The 15,687-nt window shown below is 45.5% G+C and overlaps 1 protein-coding gene across 1 annotated transcript in view; it reads right to left on the bottom strand.

Annotated features, from left to right (window-relative positions):
• The window catches only part of FGF18 (fibroblast growth factor 18), a 110,769-nt gene extending 100,215 nt beyond the window's left edge, over positions 1–10,554 (bottom strand). The window contains exons 1-2 of the mRNA XM_030572753.1: positions 9,834–10,554; positions 9,575–9,611 (exon numbers count right to left, since the gene is read on the bottom strand). Of these exons, the coding sequence (XP_030428613.1) occupies positions 9,575–9,611; positions 9,834–9,865 (69 nt within the window). The 5' untranslated portion in view covers positions 9,866–10,554. The remainder of the gene's footprint in view (positions 1–9,574; positions 9,612–9,833) is intronic.
• Positions 10,555–15,687: the final 5,133 nt, after the last annotated feature.

Raw genomic sequence — 15,687 nt, 5'->3', positions numbered from 1 at the left:
ACTTGATTATATCTGCTGCAGAATTTTTTAATTTTAGTTTCAATTCCAGTTCGCATGGGAAAATCAGGCAGTTAGGTGCCTACCTGTTCTGTGTGCCAGCAGAGTGCTGCTCTCAGGCATCGACAGCAGCATGCCAAGTGGGAGAAATGACAGCAGCGAAGGCAAGCGGGTGGGACGACTCCGGGAGTCCACAAAATTGTGAACCTCCCCTTCCCAAACCAGGATGATTGGCATGTCTGCTCCTATGCAATGCAGACTCTGATCACTGGAAGGAACTATTACAAAGGAAAAGATGCCAACCATGACAGTAAGTGTAGTCTTTCCTCTCACTGGTCTCCTTTATTTCCCTCTTCATGCTATAGCGAGGCCACTGAATGCCAACAGGAAAGTACTTTGGCAGCCTCAGATTGTCTTTTTTCCAGTGATTTCTCTGGATGCCTAATCCTCAGTATATATATTAAGTGGTACCAGGTAGGCTGAGTTAGTCCCAGACTTGCATCAATTCTGGCTGAACCTGGTGTTACAGTGTGATCAATCAACGATATAAAATCCAACACAGGAGAAAAGGGAAAAAAAGGCCTGATGTTGCTACTGATCAGCATTGCAATTCCTAGTGACTTCAGAGGGAGTTCTGCTTGAAGAGCCAGGATCAGACCTTAAGCAAGCTTCTACTCTAAGCAGGGACACAGTAAAAAGAGCACCAGTGGTTTCTGTTTGTCCTCTGCCAATGAGTTCAGTGTTCAGTGTGCTCAATTTACAAGCAAAAAGCGTTTTTATACTTTTTGACTAATTGTTAACCCTGCAGACTCTATCAGGAATCACACAGTTGAGCTGGGTTCTTTCCTTCTTGTGCATTATAACCACTAAAAAGGTTCTGCCAGCCAAATTATGCCCTCAGCGACACTTGTCCCATTCGCTTCATCTTAACCGATTATACCATAATATGCAATTCCGCTGGTCAGGCGAGAGGAATGAGAATACAGTTCGCTATTGCATAGTCATGTTAGTTCTTCAGAGCTAGCAAGAGCAAAAAGCTGTGACAAAAATAAGATTGTATAAACAAGTTTTATACGTTTTTTAATAAACTGAAGCAGTTACAACTCTGAACATCTGTCTAGAGCAGATCTGATAAGTGCCATTTTCACAGTCACGTTTCAAAGTTGAACCATCCTTTATGCCCAAAGGCTCCAATCCTGCAAACACATGCATGTGAGTAACTTTACACGTGAGTACCATGCCTACAGTTACTTACATGGGTGTTTGCCGAATCAAGTAGACAGTTTGGAGTGATCATATCAGAAACTCTTGATATGTGTATTTATCTTCACACATGTAGCATGCTGTAGCCTATGTTTTAAAGGGACAACATCAACTTAAAAATCACACTGCTAGCTGAACATTTTTACATCTATTGTTCCTGGAAGTAACATGTTTGGTTCCTATCGCTGGAAGAGATGAGAGCAAAAAATGTTTTTTCTTGTGGGGAGAGGCCCGGTTAGTTTTCTTTGTGCATTTGACAGCAAGTTGTATATGGTCAGTTTCAGTGTTTCCCTTGTATAATCAGTTTTCTTGTTGCTTTTGTGGGTCTTTCAGACAGGAACAAGGGAGAAGAAAACGCTATTTTAAAAGAACAACAAGAAAATGTGACTGTAAACCAACAAAAATGTGCAGAGGGGATCAGGAGCAGGTGTAGCGCCTACAATGAATTCCAACTCAATGGGAGTCTTTCCCCTAGCTTCAGACCCCCAGTGCTGGTGGGCGTGTCCATCTCTTTTGCTCACATGCCAGAACTACACTCCAGAAGACAGAAGAGGCCACACTGCGATGCTGCAGTAAGGATGGAAGCTTTGCAACATCAACTGTTCCTCAAAAATAAAATATTTATCACAGCCTGGCTTGATCTTATGTTGTCGATCTGCAAATTTGGTCCTTTTTGTGCCTCACAGGCCTCCCAAAAATCATCCCTACTACCATCATGATGGCAGCCTTCCCAGCAAAGATTTAATAGACAATGGTGTAATGCGGTCTCATGTTATTGAAATGCCATTACTTTTACAATCTTCACTACAGTACATTTTTAGGATAGCAGGAAGAATTATCATAATTAAAACCAAAATGCTTCTGTCACAACATGAATAAGCAATTATAGTGACACAATTTCCCTGATTTTCATGTTGTTCCCCCTTCCCCATAAACACACTTACTTATTAATATACAAACTTTAGTAATTAGCAATTAATCTCCTGGTCATTAGCACTAATTGGTGGGGTGCTGCGGTAACTAGTAAGCTGTGCTGTAGCCGTCTATCTCACCATACAATTAAACAAACCACTGAGGAGAGGTCTGAGGGAAACATCAGGAGAAATGTACATTGTTTATTCTTTACATATTGGATTAGGCCTTTAATGTTATTTATCTGTACCTGCAAGGGAACCCCCACTGACATACCGCCTTATGACCTGTCTGACCAGCCCCCTACCTGACCCTGCACCCTTTCCAAATGCTTCCAATGCAGTTTAGTCAAATCTTAGCAAGAGGCAATTCCAGGGTGTGCACGTTCACACGTCAGGCACAGTGTGGGAAGCACGTTCTTAGCTTGTTCCACAGTATGTAAGGCAGCTACTGAGTAAATTAAGACTTGACTAGCAGTAGGCATGAAGCGACAAGCTGTCATTCCACAAAGGGTGCCAGCCCCCCTCCATTCCACCAAGGGTGCCAGCCTGGATAATCCCCTTTTTTATTTGTTCTTATCCCTGTCCATTCTTCTATGCTACCCTTATGAAAAGAATACCCACCTCACACTTGTTCAATAATGTACCTCTCTTTCCTCATTTAAATGACTTCTAACACCTCACTCTGCCCTGTGAGAGGTGAAAACAAAAACACTCATTCAACGGAACCATCGAGATGGTATTATTGTAACCCTTCTCTTCCTTCTCCTTCCCACTTTTCTATCAGGGTGATATTCACCACTGTGCAGAGGGCCGTTTCAAGGCCTATGCATCATTTGGTACGCAGACTGTGTCTGACCCTGCATGGGGAGAATCCTGGTGCCACAGGATTCTTTGCTGCTTTCACTCTTATTGCATCTCACCCAATTTCAATTGCAAGCTCAGGGCATGGTTGGGTCTTTCCTTGTTTCTGAGGCACCTAGCACACTTCCGACACTTGAAAATAATGATAAATAATAACCACAATGATATAAGCACAGCAGATCCTTCAAGAATTTGAGCATGAGCACAGCAGTTCTGCTTTTCTGGCCAGAGATGTACAGTGTCTGCACTTGCAATATTGAAAATAACCAGTTACAAAATCCTGAAAGAATTTATGTGTGTGTTTCTTTCAAAGCAGCAAAGAATCCTGTGGCACCTTATAGACTAACAGATGTTTTGGAGCATGAGCTTTCGTGGGTGAATACCCACTTCCTCAGATGCATCTAGCTCAGGAACCAATCCATGCAACAAACCTCGATGCCAACTCTGCCCACATATCTACACCAGCGACACCATCACAGGACCTAACCAGATCAGCCACACCATCACTGGTTCATTGACCTGGACATCCACCAATGTAATATACGCCATCATATGCCAGCAATGCCCCTCTGCTATGTACATCAGCCAAACTGGACAGTCTCTACGGAAAAGGATAAATGGACACAAATCAGACATTAGGAATGGCAATATACAAAAACCTGTAGGAGAGCACTTCAACCTCCCTGGCCACACTATAGCAGACCTTAAGGTGGCCATCCTGCAGCAAAAAAACTTCAGGACTAGACTTCAAAGAGAAACTGCTGAGCTTCAGTTCATCTGCAAATTTGACACTATCAGCCCAGGATTGAACAAAGACTGTGAATGGCTTGCCAACTACAGAACCAGTTTCTCCTCTCTTGGTTTTCACACCTCAGCTGCTAGAACAGGGCCTCATCCTCCCTGATTGAACTGACCTCGTTATCTCTAGCTTGCTTGCTAGCATATATATACCTGCCCCTGGAAATTTCCACTACATGCATCTGAGGAAGTGGGTATTCACCCACGAAAGCTCATGCTCCAAAACGTCTGTTAGTCTATAAGGTGCCACAGGATTCTTTGCTGCTTTTTAAGAAAAATATGATTCATTTTGAATCAGAAAGTGAAAGTAGATGGTGCACTGCCCCCCCCCGGGAGCTGTAAAAACATTGCTGTGTCACATACATTTGAGATCACATTAGCCACAAGGCACATCAACTTTGGAGCCTTTGGTCAAAACTGGCAACCTGCAAGTGCAGAAGCTCCTGCAAGAGATGGGAGAAAGGAGACTGAGGAGTGAGCTGGAAGCCTCTTCATCAAAAAAAGACACTGAGAGGGAGGCTTTCATTACTCCTTTTTGCATAGTGGTAAGTGGATACGCGTGTCAGAGGACAAATACCATTCCACACTTCTCAGGAAGATCTATGAGTCTGGATAAAAGTCTGCTGCTCAAATCAGTTACAAGTCCTTTTTAAAGTCTATTTTCTTATCTGTACACAAGTGATCTTGTAGGTATCTTAATTCAAAGAATGTTGATTTCAGTTTCACATCCTACTCCCCTCCTCCACTAATAGAACGAACAACTATATCAGAGCACAAGGTAATTAGACAGATATCATTGGTCAAACAGCACTGGCTTATTTATGACCTCCTTAATTCCAAATGAGCATGGCAAGTTTTCATACAGGCAGCCTACGCCCTGTTTGTCCAGAAAATCGTGAGCCCCAAGGACTATGTGGATTGAGAGACGTGGATTCACAGTGTCATTGTCTGTAGATAGGTGGAATGACTCAGCAGACCACAAAACCCCTGGCAGTCAGTAAGATCTTTCCCTCAGGGTTAGCGATGTATAAAAAGAAAGCACAGCCACAGAATGGAAATAGAAAACTCCATGGCATGGGGTTGAACCCAGACCTATGACTTGGATGAAGAGCCCAAGTTTCCCAAACACATCCTTTGTTCTCTCTGGTCTCTCAAGCTGCCACTTTTATCAACTCTCTCTTGCGCATCTGTGCAAGGGTAGGGGGGAGCTGAGCTGGAGTAAAAGAACAGTCCCAGTCCCACTGTGGAGGAAAAGGGAACCGGGGTGGAAGAAGGTTTATGACATCTAATCTGAATACAGATGTTTTCATCTATGTGTTTTACTCTCATTTCAGAGAGCACCTGTGAGGCTGGAGGTAGGGGCAAGTACAGGGACGTTGGACCAGTGCATGAGAACCAAAGAGTGAAACTGACCGTGCTACTTCCACTGTCCAAGCTGAGTGATCATTTTACTGTCCAATAACACAGACACCTCCAGAAACTACTGCTACACACTAATGGGAAGTGGTAACCTCACCACTCCAACAGCATGTAGTGCTTTGTTCTGGGGAATAGAGAGACACTGGACCCATAAATATACTTCAAATCCAGACTGACTATAGTGACTGGTTTGAAGTCCGTGGCTGCATCCCAAGAGCTCTACCCACCTGCCTCTAGCAGTCCACACCAGCCTGCAGGGCCAGCTCTTAAGGTAGATGCTGCACCTGCGAAGTAGGGGGCGGGGGATGAGAAGAAGGAAAGGGCTGGGTGTCTGTTTGCACAGCTTGGGAATGAAGGGATAGGTGGGGGGATGTAGGCAAGGAGAGATACTTGCTGAAGCATTGGGTAAGGTTGGCCTAGCTTGTACATGTGCTTCTTCGTACATACATAAAGGACAATCATCATCAGTATCCATGACAAAAAGAAGCACACTGGGCTAGATCCCCTAATGTGATGTGGCAGCAGATTCTAGCCCCAGAGCTAGTATATCTAGCTTCAGTCGGATCATGCAGTGCAAGAGTGACCCTCTGGTGGCCTAAAGCCTGAGTAGAGACTCCTGCAGAACACATATCCTGTTCCAGGCATAGGAGGCATGGCCAAGGGGAAAAGCATGATCCTATGCAGATCAATGGCAGCAGTTCCTGCCCCTTGGGTAGCCAGAACAAGTAAGTGCAGTCTGCTCTAAATTATGCCTGGGGACCAGCCCCACACTCAGCCACCACAGGAATGGGGAATTGCAAAGCTAATCTATACACCATGTTGGCAGAACCATGCCTCCGATGTCTGCTATGCTCAGCTCAGCCAGACCGCAGGATCTGGCCCATGAATGTGTGGAAACAATATTTTCTATGTCTCACTTACAACAACCCAGACAATCACTGTGCCCACAAGAACAGCTTTAGGAGAAACAGAAGCTACAACTCATATAGCATGCAGAAGCCTTCCTCTTAAACAATGTGCCCAAATAGCCGCCTTGCTCCATGCGCTCCATTGACTCCCCATTGACTTCCAGACTATTCAAAGCCTTGGGCCTAATCTACAAGGTCACAAAAGTGAAGAGTCCAGCCAACTCAGACTGTTCCTGGAAACAGAGAGACACAGGGAGGAAGTAAACTGGGGAGGGGCTGAATGCTCAATATAACTGATACACATAGATCTTAGATATCATGGAGATAGATTCCTTATAAATACCATGGATAAATAAAACCTATCTTCCGTATTTATGAAGGCATCTACTATGTGTACTATGTAAGGCTGGATTTTGGATTTGAATGGCCCCAAGAAAAGGGGGGATGGTCCCAAGAAGCTGGACAAGGAAACCAGATGAACTTGCCACCAAAAGGGGAAGAGGCTGGACAGCCAGCTGCCTTCCTTCCAGCCTGCTGGAGAAGAGGAAGGGGTGGTTTGCTCAAATTGCTCCTCTCCATATAGTCCCCAAAATCCTGGGTATCAAAGGGCTCATTTGTGCTTAAGGCCCAGCTCTATTACCAATAGGTTGCTGCCAATGGGGTACTTTTCTAACTTGCCCAATTGTATTTATGTTGAAAATGACACATGCTGAGCCAGGATGTCCCTGTTAAACACTGGTACCACGTACGCACACCTTCACTTGATAAATCCTTCTAGTCTTAGCACGCTGACTATGATGAAATACAGAACTTTGTCCACAGTGTTTTCTCTGAGGGTTCAGGATAAATCCCACCTGCTTCTTGAAACTATCGAGTTATCTTAACTCCCTTAATTCCTCTATATATTGATCCTCAACTCTTCTAACATTGGATACCCATTTCAGACACCACGCAATATGAAGCAAACCTAACTAGCAATGGCACATTGATATGACAGTCCAAAAAATTAACCCTAATTTCCCACTGCTAGTAATGTATAGATCGTTATGGTGATTTGTAATCTGCTTCTATTGTCTAGAAATTTACTGCAGAGGGAGGATTTTTGTCATGGAATGAGCTAAAATCTCATCTGGCTTCATATGTCTTATTTTGATATGCTGCACTGTTTAAGTACTAGTTCAGTAGAAAAGTAAAAACCACATTCTAGCAGGTGCTAAAATTGCTGTAACCACTGACTGCTAAACCACCAGGTATATTCAGGAACCATGGATCATAACTCTAATCATTAATATGTAGGTCAACTCACTGATCTTAATTTATATAGGACGGTGAACGTAGGCCTTGGAATATAATTCATTTGGGACATTCCTAAAATCTCCAACACACAGCTTTCTAAGCAAAACAAATATTAAGCATAAGAGATGCATTAATTTACTCTAGTTCACCAAAGGTTAAAGCTTACCCAATCCGATCATTAGAAAAGAAATCCGATAATCCCTGTTCTCATTCAGGCTCTAACATGTAATCTCATGAATAAATCTACAGAGCAAGTGTAACAAAATGGGCAATAAAAACTCACTGACTTCACATCTTTTTATCTACCATTAATATTGTAAACACTCTCTTTCAGGCGCTTGAGTATAAGTAACCTAAGGGTTTGGCTTCCCCCCGGACAAGTTATAATAGTTTGCCTCTTATTGTAACAACCAGTTGATTCACCACCATAGAAAAGTGGTAGAAGAAGATACCTCGGAGTAAATCCTAGTGTCAGATCTTCTTGCAAAATGCTGCAAAATCAGCACAAAATCTAAAAAGTATGGTTCTAATAGTAAGAGAGGACAGAACTTTCTCTCTTTTTTTTCTTCATTATTTTATTGCTCTGGAAGCCTCAAAGCTCCAACTGTATAAATGCCAATAACTTCCCAAGTTTTAAGGCTGTTGAAGTAAGAGATCAGATTTTAGCAAGTGCTTTCCAGGCAGTGAGCCAAACTTTTTCTGATTCACTAAAAGCAACAAGAGGGCTGGGGGGAGGGAATGAAGGGCTGATTAACTTCAGTTACCACACAATCTCAAAAATGTCTTCTTAGTGTGAAGGGTGCAACCGCTGATTGCCCTGCCTGTCCAGCTTCTGGGGGGGAAGGTGGGGGGAATGAACTGGAGAAATACAGCAAACCGCCTTCCAACCACAAAGTAATTTACAGCTGTAGATCCCCTCTCTTGACTGGGAGGCAGCTCTGCTGAAATAAGGAGTTCTTTTGTTTTTATAATCTAGCTGCAATTTTTCCGGGGGGTGGATATGGCAAAGTTTTCAAATTTGGCTCGAGGCACTGGTCGTATTTCAGACACTTTAATCCGTTTGCACGGGATCCGTTCCTCCCCACCTCAAACATCGCCAGCGAACCCTGGACGAACAGGTGCATTCCTGGCCCTTTTGCATGGGCACTGACCCTAGGGGTGCGGAAGGACTGGGACCGCCACCGCTTGACACGGCAGCGCCTCAGAAAGCGAGTGGGAACCCAGCCCAGCGCACACCAGCACGGCCGGGCAAGAGGGAAGGGCTCCCAAAACTGGAGCACCTGCTTTGCCAACTCCGAAACACTCGAGATCGCGGGTGTGTCCTCTCCGGACGCACGGTGTTGCATTTACCCCAGCGAAAAACTATGTCCAAGCAACCACATTGTTTTTAAACCGTATTTTTGTTGTCGTGGAAAATGTGATTCAACTCACTCCACCCCGAATTTCAGACTTTCCCCCTCCCCCACCTCCAGCCCGCCTGTCTGTCAGTTTCACGAGACGGCAGAAGTCTCGCTCCCCGATTTTCGAATTGTTTCATTTCTGCAATGAGAAGGCAGGATCTTGCTTGGGTGGACTTTCTACTGAATGACTGGGGGGTGGGGGAGATAGGGCGAGTAAGAAGCCTCCTTTTTCTGGCTAAGGACACTCGTGTTTTTTTTCAGTATCACTTCGTGTAAGTTCCCTAAGAAAAGATCTAGCGCCTGCTATTCCACTACACATACATCCACCCATATTCTGCAAGTAGTAGAGACCACCACTCCGCTCACATCATTAGCCAGGCTAATGCACTCCAGAGAATCCCTTTTAATGTAGGCTACTGCATCCACAATCGAGCTGTGGCCATTTGGAAGGGGAGGGGGGGAGGTAAGAGAAATTAAAGATAATTTGTTCCTACGGTGGATTAACAGAAGTAGTCACTGAAATGAGGTTTAGCCGGAGGTGCAGCTGGTTCCAGAGCAAGTGACACTCCACTGGCTGGCGTCGTGATCATTTAAATCAAACTATAAAAACGGGGGGGGGGGGTAAACCCCTTTGCAAAATTGCCTGACACTCAGAGGTCAACACTCCTCCTTGTTTCTTTTTCCACCCAAAGGGAGAGAAGACAGAAATGACACATACCTGTACCTGAAAGCACAGCAGCAGGGAATGTAAACATCTGGAGAGGAGAAAAAAGCAACAAAGATCAAATGATCCCGTGAAATGGCTGCTATTATTAATCATTAATTATTAGTATTATTATTGTTATAATGCAGATCGATGCTTGGTTAGGAAAGGCTCGGGTCTCAATGACCACCTGATTGCAAGGAAAATGCAACCGGAGCCTTACAAGATTAAAGTTAACCCCCCAATTTTTTTTTAAAAATGTCATAATCCTTACAAGCAAGTGCAGGCTGAGAGCAGTGAATACATCGCTGAGTGAGGAAGGGGGGAGGCCAGTGGCTTCAGGTTAATGGAGCAAAATCCCCAGCCGCAGCCTTGACAATGGGAACGATCCAGTTATAAACCCCCGCAGATTTCCAGCGATCTCGCTTCGCGCTGGTAAACAAAGATGAGAAGTTGAGATACTGCTTGGTCTGCCTCTTCCGAGCGGCTCCCTTAGGCATCAGCTCTCCTCTTCCCCGTCTCTCCTCCTCTCTCTCTCCGCCTTTGGAGAGATGAAGGTGCTTATTGTCAGTAACTTCCGATCATCAGCAAATAAACCCCCCTTGCCTCCCCCCCTTTGCTAAGGACCCAGCCCTGCGAGGAGGATAAAGCCTTTTCCTGGATTCAGCTCCCCCAGATAGAGGCGCAACAGCAGCAGCAGAGCTAATATTTGCTTAAGGTTATGATGGCTGGCGTTTGCCCTCTGATCCCCTTCCTTCGGATGGATCTCTCGGTGCCTGGGAGGTTATTTCAGGGGGAGCATGGCAGGGTGCAGCTCGCAGGTCTCTTCTACCGCCGGAAAGGTTCCTCGAGAGGTCAGAGAACGTGGGGAAGGCTCGTTGCTCTCATATGCACCCTGTGCAGCTAATAGTCAGTCTGCCGGGGAAACGCGCACACACAATGCTGGAGCAAAGGTTTCAGCCCTGATCTCTCTTCTCTTGCAGGCTCATGTTTCCTGCTCGCCCTGTCTCCTTCCCTCAGCATCACCACCTAGGGAGATCATCGACCAAGTGGTGTTTCCAATCAGTGCAGCAGAAAAAAGCAATCTCTCCACTTGCTGGGCGATCGAGATAAATACAATTGGCCCCCCTCCCTCTTTCCGCAGTTCAGAGGGGGCGATGCGCCCGGGCAGGAGTCCCCGATCCGCAGGCGAGAAAGGGCAGCCCCGGTGTATTTTAAGGGTGGGTCTAGATCGATGGGTGAGAACCAAATACACCCTACCCCCAAAACAGCACCCGGCTAGGCAGACAGGGGAAGGAAGCTCCTTGCTTATTGTGCAGTAAGGGAAAGTGCTGAGCGCCTGGCTCCGAAAAGTCCCCTTCAGCTAGAAGAGCCCAGAGCTCTGCACAAAACTATCTGGTGGAGGCAGCTTAGCCGCTGGTCCTTCTCGATCCAGAGCCGTGACATCAAAGCCGGAGGGCAGGTTTCTACAGCAAAGGGTAGAAGCATCCTTTGAAAAACAAACAGACAAGTCTTTTTTTTTGTAAGCGGGGAGTGGGTATGCCAAAGCCAAAAAAACCTCTCTCGGGATGGCCCAGTGGGTGTCAAATAATACCAGACACACACACACCCCTACCCACAAAAACAACAGCCTTCAGCTTTCTCCGACAGCTCTATCTTGCTTCCTACACAGGTTGGAAAGAGTTTCAGTCCTCCCTGAGTCTCTGCCTTGCCCAGCTCCAGCAGCAGGCAGGGAAATCCGCAGCCCGATCAGGGCTGCATGTCTTGCCCGAAATCAAGCAAGCAACCCCCCCACCCCGCACCCCTGGACTGACTTCTTGGTGGGAGCTAGGGAAGCCAAGCGGCTGCGTCTTGACCGTTCTCTTTGGATGTACCCATCAGTTCCACGGATGCTCCCCTCGCCTCTGCCCCTTCTCTGTCCAGGGAGCTTAGCGCTGACCAATAGCAAAGAGCCACCCGCAGTCCAGAGCGCTCCCCAGTGTGCTGCAAAGCGCGCAGCTCCTCAAGGCTCATGAAACAGCAGCAGACACGTGTCAGCCTGAACAATCCAGCATGTTGCTTTGTTTGCCATCCCTAGGACAAGCCAGCCAAGTTAGCCAAACCTCACATGCTGCCCACTGCGTCCAGGGCTGCTGCTTCGTTTCTGGGGGGGTGAAAGGAATGACAGAAGTTGTTTCACTGATGCTCAGAAAGCAACACACCCGAGAATAGGCAAAGAGACTGGGTGAAGCCATTGGAATGGGAGGAGAATGAAATTCTCTCTTTCTCTTTCACACCACACCACGGGAAATTCTCAGAACCCAGGCTCATGCCCTTTGGTGGTGGTATCAAGATGCTGCTGAAGAACAGCTTCTAGGCCCCCCCTCTCCCCTTGCTTCATGCCAGATTTTGTTACTGGGTAAGTGAGCACAAAACATCCTCCTTGGTCGTTGCCCAGGCCCTGCCTTCGGGCGTGTGTACGCGCTCGAGGGGAAATGAGAAGTGACTCCGATTCAATCAGTGCAAGGCTTCGTGTAAGGGCAGTGTCGGGGGCGGCGGGGGGGGGAGCGCTGTGTGCGCCGCCTGGGAATGTGGTCACTGCGGATCTGGGGCAGGGGGAGGCGAGTGGATCGGTGTCTGCCCGTCTTTGCTATCCAGGAGGAAAGTGTCAGACCCACTCACCTGCGAGATGTGCTGCAGCAGGGAATTCCCACTCGCTGGCCAACTTCCCCAGACGGGCGGTTCACGCTTCAATCACCTGTCAAACCACCCGAGGGCGGAGAACCCTGAGACCCTGAACAAACATTCTCCCTGGCTGATCAGGACCAGCCATCCCTTTTGAAAGCAGCAGCTGTCTCCTGTGTTAACACCAGGGAACCCTTAATGAAACAAGTAGGATCATCCTGAGCCGGATGGTAATGCACGCTGAAACACACGGCTGAGCACAGACTCATGGAGAAATGCAGCCACGGAGAGATGCTTTTCAGCCCTGAAATTGCTGACACCCTTCAGATCTGTGGAGCTGGGGGCAGCTATTGCAGGTTATATTATTATGATTGCCACACTCTTCCACGTTGGGATATTTACCGCAGAAGCAGGTTGTTTGGGTTTACCCAGTGCAAGTCAAGGAATTTCCCCAGATCCCAGCTGTTTTCCACCTCTGCCAGTTTTAGTTTCAAAACGCTCGCTTGCCATCTAGTGGAAGAACCTTGCATGTGCAAGCATCACCTGCAGCAGCCTAAAACCCGACTCCCAACCATCATCATGCTGGACGCCAGTCAAAGAGCTACTTATTCCTTGGGAGATAAGGTGGAGCGAGCTGTAAAGTTATAGTCCTACTACCTGGGCACCATGCAGCTGTTGTTTTACCTGTGTCCTTCGCTGTGTTAAAGAGCACTGCGAGCCTCTCTAAGCCACCAGAACCCAGGTATTCGGTCATGCATTAAGGGACTAATGAGGAAGATTCAAAGGACTACTCATGCCAGCAACAGAGTATAGATGCTCTCCAACCCCATCATCTAAATACTCAGGACTGCTCAGCATGGACCCAAGTAAGTCTGCTTCAACTCATGTTAAAAATCATTTTTAAAAATAATAATGACAATATTCATGCATGTAAATCATAGAATAATCAGGGTTGGAAGGGACCTCAGGAGGTCATCTAGTCCCAACCCCTGCTCAAAGCAGGACCAATTCCCAACTAATTATCCAGCCAGTAAGACAACACATAGTCGGCAGGATGCGAACCTGCCTGGGGAGACCCCAATGGATTTCCATTGCATTGAGAGAGTACAGTGAGTATTTCCCCTCCTTTGGAAATTCATTCTAGTAGACAAAATGCCTGGAACTATCTAAGTCTCAAAAGAGAACATAAGTCAAGTATCAGAGGGGAAAGCCATGTTAGTCTGGATCTGTAAAAGCAGCAAAGATCCTGTGGGCACCTTATAGGACTAACAGTCGTTTTGGAGCATGAGCTTTTGTGGGTGAATACCCACTATTCCTCAGATGCAACACCCACGAAACTCATGCTCCAAAACGTCGTTAACATAATGTCAGTTAACACAATATTAATTGAGAACCTAAGGATAGCTCATAACTTTTAAAGTTTTTAAATCTCCACTCAAATACCAGTGTATTTTCAGGCCTCTCACATTAACATTTAAATGACACAGTGCTCGCTCTCTCCTATTTTTAGCAACAAATCCTTATTGTTTGCAATTTTCATTTCATAAACTCCCGTCGTGCAGACACCTGTGTGCATAACTTTGTTCACATGAATAATCCTACTGACTTGAATAACTTCCTGTGAATAAAGTTATGCACATGTTTAAATATTTGCAGGATCCAGGCCATAATGATCATGATGGTCTGCTCTGACACTCACATAGCATCCCTGCAGCTGCTCCTTGTTTACAAGGACCAACTAGTGAAAGATCATCAGAGCTGTTCTGTTAAGGTTTGAAAGTCCATTGTTTATCATGGTTTAAATCCCTAAATTGTCCAATGGGAGAGACGGTACTAAAATTCATGGATTAATTACTGTGATGGGGAGACTAATTTTAAAATCTCTGTTTAGAGGTAAAAATATTAAACTTCTACCTAATCTTACTTCATGCCTACTTTATTTTGTCTAGGACAGAGTGTTTGGTAGGGTGCTGTTGGAAGGAGAAAATTGACTTCCTTCTAGCTGTAGTTGGACATTGCTCAGTCACATACCTGGAAGATGAGTAACTCCAAATGGAAAAATATAGGCTTTTCCGCTCACATCAGGCCAGCGGTCCAGTAAGTCTGGGATCTTGTTCCTGGCAGTGGTCAGTACCTGATGCTTAAGAACATTCTGCATGATGACTATAACCAATTACACAACGCCATCTGGAGGTTGGAGGTGGGCAGGGGAAAGTAGTTCCTGCTTAACAACTGCCCTCACTCACTTTAGGTGCCCTGAAGCATCTGATTTGACTACCCCTTCTCAGTTTTCATGACCAGCAATGTCAGCAAAGGTCAACAAATTATTTCTGCCTTCTAAAATCCAGCCACAATATTTACTTGGGGCCTGATTCAGCTCCCATTGGCATCAACAGTAACACTCTGCTCAATGTCAGAGGGCCCTCAATGACCTCTTGTAGCAGTGAAAATTCCACAAGGATGTCCGCAAACCGCATGAAAAATAGTTACATTCATGTATCTATTTTTCAAACTTTCTAGTTATCAATTTCATTGAGTGGCCCCCTTTATTCTCACATTATGGGACAAGGTAAAAAGGAAGGACTTAGGCATTGTCATCATGCCCTTTAGAAGCTGATGCATTTCCATCAAGTTCCCTCTAACTCTTCTCCAGTCACAGCTAAATAATTCTAGTTTTCCCCACTGCTGTAGCATTGTAAAACATCCTAAAAATACATTCTACAAAGGCTATTTTCTGAGGTACAGTCAATATACATTTTTTAAACACAAACGTGGATGTCAGATATGGAAATAGTCTATAGAATCAATCTGTTCCTGGCAAAGAAAATCCTGTACACTTTGGCAAGCAGTTGGAAGCAGATCGTAATATAGCCAGCTCCCCAAGAACCACTAACATGTGCTCTATCAGCCAGCAGTAATTCTACAGACCAATTTGGGAACCACTGGTCTATCAGACCACTTTGTACATCCTCAGCTAATGCAGGATCATTCTGTATGTACATTAAATTATCATCTTTTTTTACTTGTATTATGGTAGCACTTAGGGGCCCCAGCTCAGCTCAGGACTCCGTTACGGAAGGCATAATATCTGCCCCAAAGAGCCTACAATCTAAACATGCAAGACAGAAAAAGGATAGATGGTGACGCAGGGGCACAGTGAGGTGAAGTGATTTTCCCAGAATCACACAGCAGGTCAGGATTGGAGTTGTTTATTTCTCTATTCCAGTTTTAAATGACACTTGATGCTAGGTGATTTTGCAATATGTTTTGAGGAAAAAAACCTCTCCCCCCTAAAAAATGTTCCCTTTACATTTTGAGTAATATGGTAACAATGAAAAAATATAGCCCAATCTGCCATACATTTCACCTGTCCCTCCACTGATAATGTCAATCTACAGCTTTCCACTACTTTTACAACCTTAAGCTTTGTTCTGGCAACATGTGAAATCTGGCACTAACTGAAA

Source organism: Gopherus evgoodei, chromosome 8, assembly GCF_007399415.2.
Source record: "Gopherus evgoodei ecotype Sinaloan lineage chromosome 8, rGopEvg1_v1.p, whole genome shotgun sequence".
NCBI lineage: Eukaryota > Metazoa > Chordata > Testudines > Testudinidae > Gopherus > Gopherus evgoodei.
This window is presented reverse-complemented; position numbering and strand designations above follow the sequence as displayed.